The sequence below is a fragment of the Corylus avellana genome, chromosome 2, assembly GCF_965113065.1.
Source record: "Corylus avellana chromosome 2, dhCorAvel1.hap1.2, whole genome shotgun sequence".
Taxonomy (NCBI): domain Eukaryota; kingdom Viridiplantae; phylum Streptophyta; class Magnoliopsida; order Fagales; family Betulaceae; genus Corylus; species Corylus avellana.
In genome coordinates, this window is record NC_142491.1 from 35,439,047 (window position 1) to 35,440,157 (window position 1,111).

Below are 1,111 nucleotides of genomic sequence, written 5' to 3' on the forward strand. Positions count from 1 at the left end.
CGAAAACTGAAATTCTAACACTACCAACTGACCTGATGGTATCCGGGCATTAAGCCATAAACAGTCTGAAACACATTATCGCAACCCTCAACCGGCAACATTGGCACAAGCTGAGACCACCTTCACAACAAAAACACTTCCCATTACTTAAAACCAAACAAGAAGTCAGTAAATTAAACTAATCAAAACAACATTCTGTAGAACCAAATCAAAAATGAAAAACAAAAAAATTTGAGTCTTACTGTGTGAATGAACCAGATAGATACACGCTGTTCCCACCATGTTTCCACACGAAGCGCACTGGGATTAACACTGTGCCCGGAACTACAGCAGCAGCTTCCAGCGTCGAATCCATGTTCGACCCAAATATTCGCCCCCGAATTTATACCTAATTTTCTTGAAATACCCTCCAAGCAATAAGCTTTGCTACACAGCACAGCCTATTTATTTACTGTACAGCAAATTCAACCAAATTCTAACGCTGTCGAGCACAAAATCCCTCAATCAAACCCTTCAAATCTAAATTTTCAACCGGGAAAAAAAAAATCTTGGAACTAAACAAACCAACCACTGCTTAGAAAGTAGTCATCGTTTACAAATGCAAGCACATAAATCAGCCATACGGACAAAACCCCAAGCCCAATTTTTTCGAGCAAATGGAGCACCAAAACGACGTCGAATTTAAAAATCTCTGAGGTAGCTAAGCAGGCGAGCTTGGCGAGAAATGATCGAAACCCTAAATGAGAGAAAAAAATAACAATAATAATAATAATAATAATAATAATTAGAAGCGGGTGTGAAAAGCGAGAGGGTTCGATACAATCGAGTCCGATTTGAAACCCTAAAAGACGAAACTCAGAGAGAGAAGCTCGGAAAACAAATATTATCCTCCCAAGTGAAGAAGAAGAAAAAAAAAAAAAAAAAAAAAAGAAAGAAAGAAAAGAAAAGGTCTACGAAGCTGAGAACAAATTATTACCACGAGCTTTTGGAATACCAACGGCGAGATGTAACTGGTGTTTGTAAAAATGCTTCACAGGGGGGCTATGGGACATTGGCGGAGTTCGACGGTTTTATCCAACACGTGCGGATGCATACGTTGGAGCGAAGGAGA

General features: G+C 39.5%; 1 protein-coding gene across 3 annotated transcripts in view; it reads right to left on the bottom strand.

Moving 5' to 3' along the window:
* Positions 1-1,111, bottom strand: part of LOC132178702 (sucrose nonfermenting 4-like protein) — a 16,919-nt gene extending 15,808 nt beyond the window's left edge. For 2 of the 3 annotated variants that reach the window (XM_059591228.2, XM_088513152.1), the window contains exons 1-2: positions 243-776; positions 33-120 (exon numbers count right to left, since the gene is read on the bottom strand). In XM_059591228.2, the coding sequence (XP_059447211.2) occupies positions 33-120; positions 243-355 (201 nt within the window). In that variant the 5' untranslated portion in view covers positions 356-776. Of the gene's footprint in view, positions 1-32; positions 121-242; positions 777-976 lie in introns of those variants that run through there. The other variant, XM_059591220.2, reaches the window with a different exon arrangement.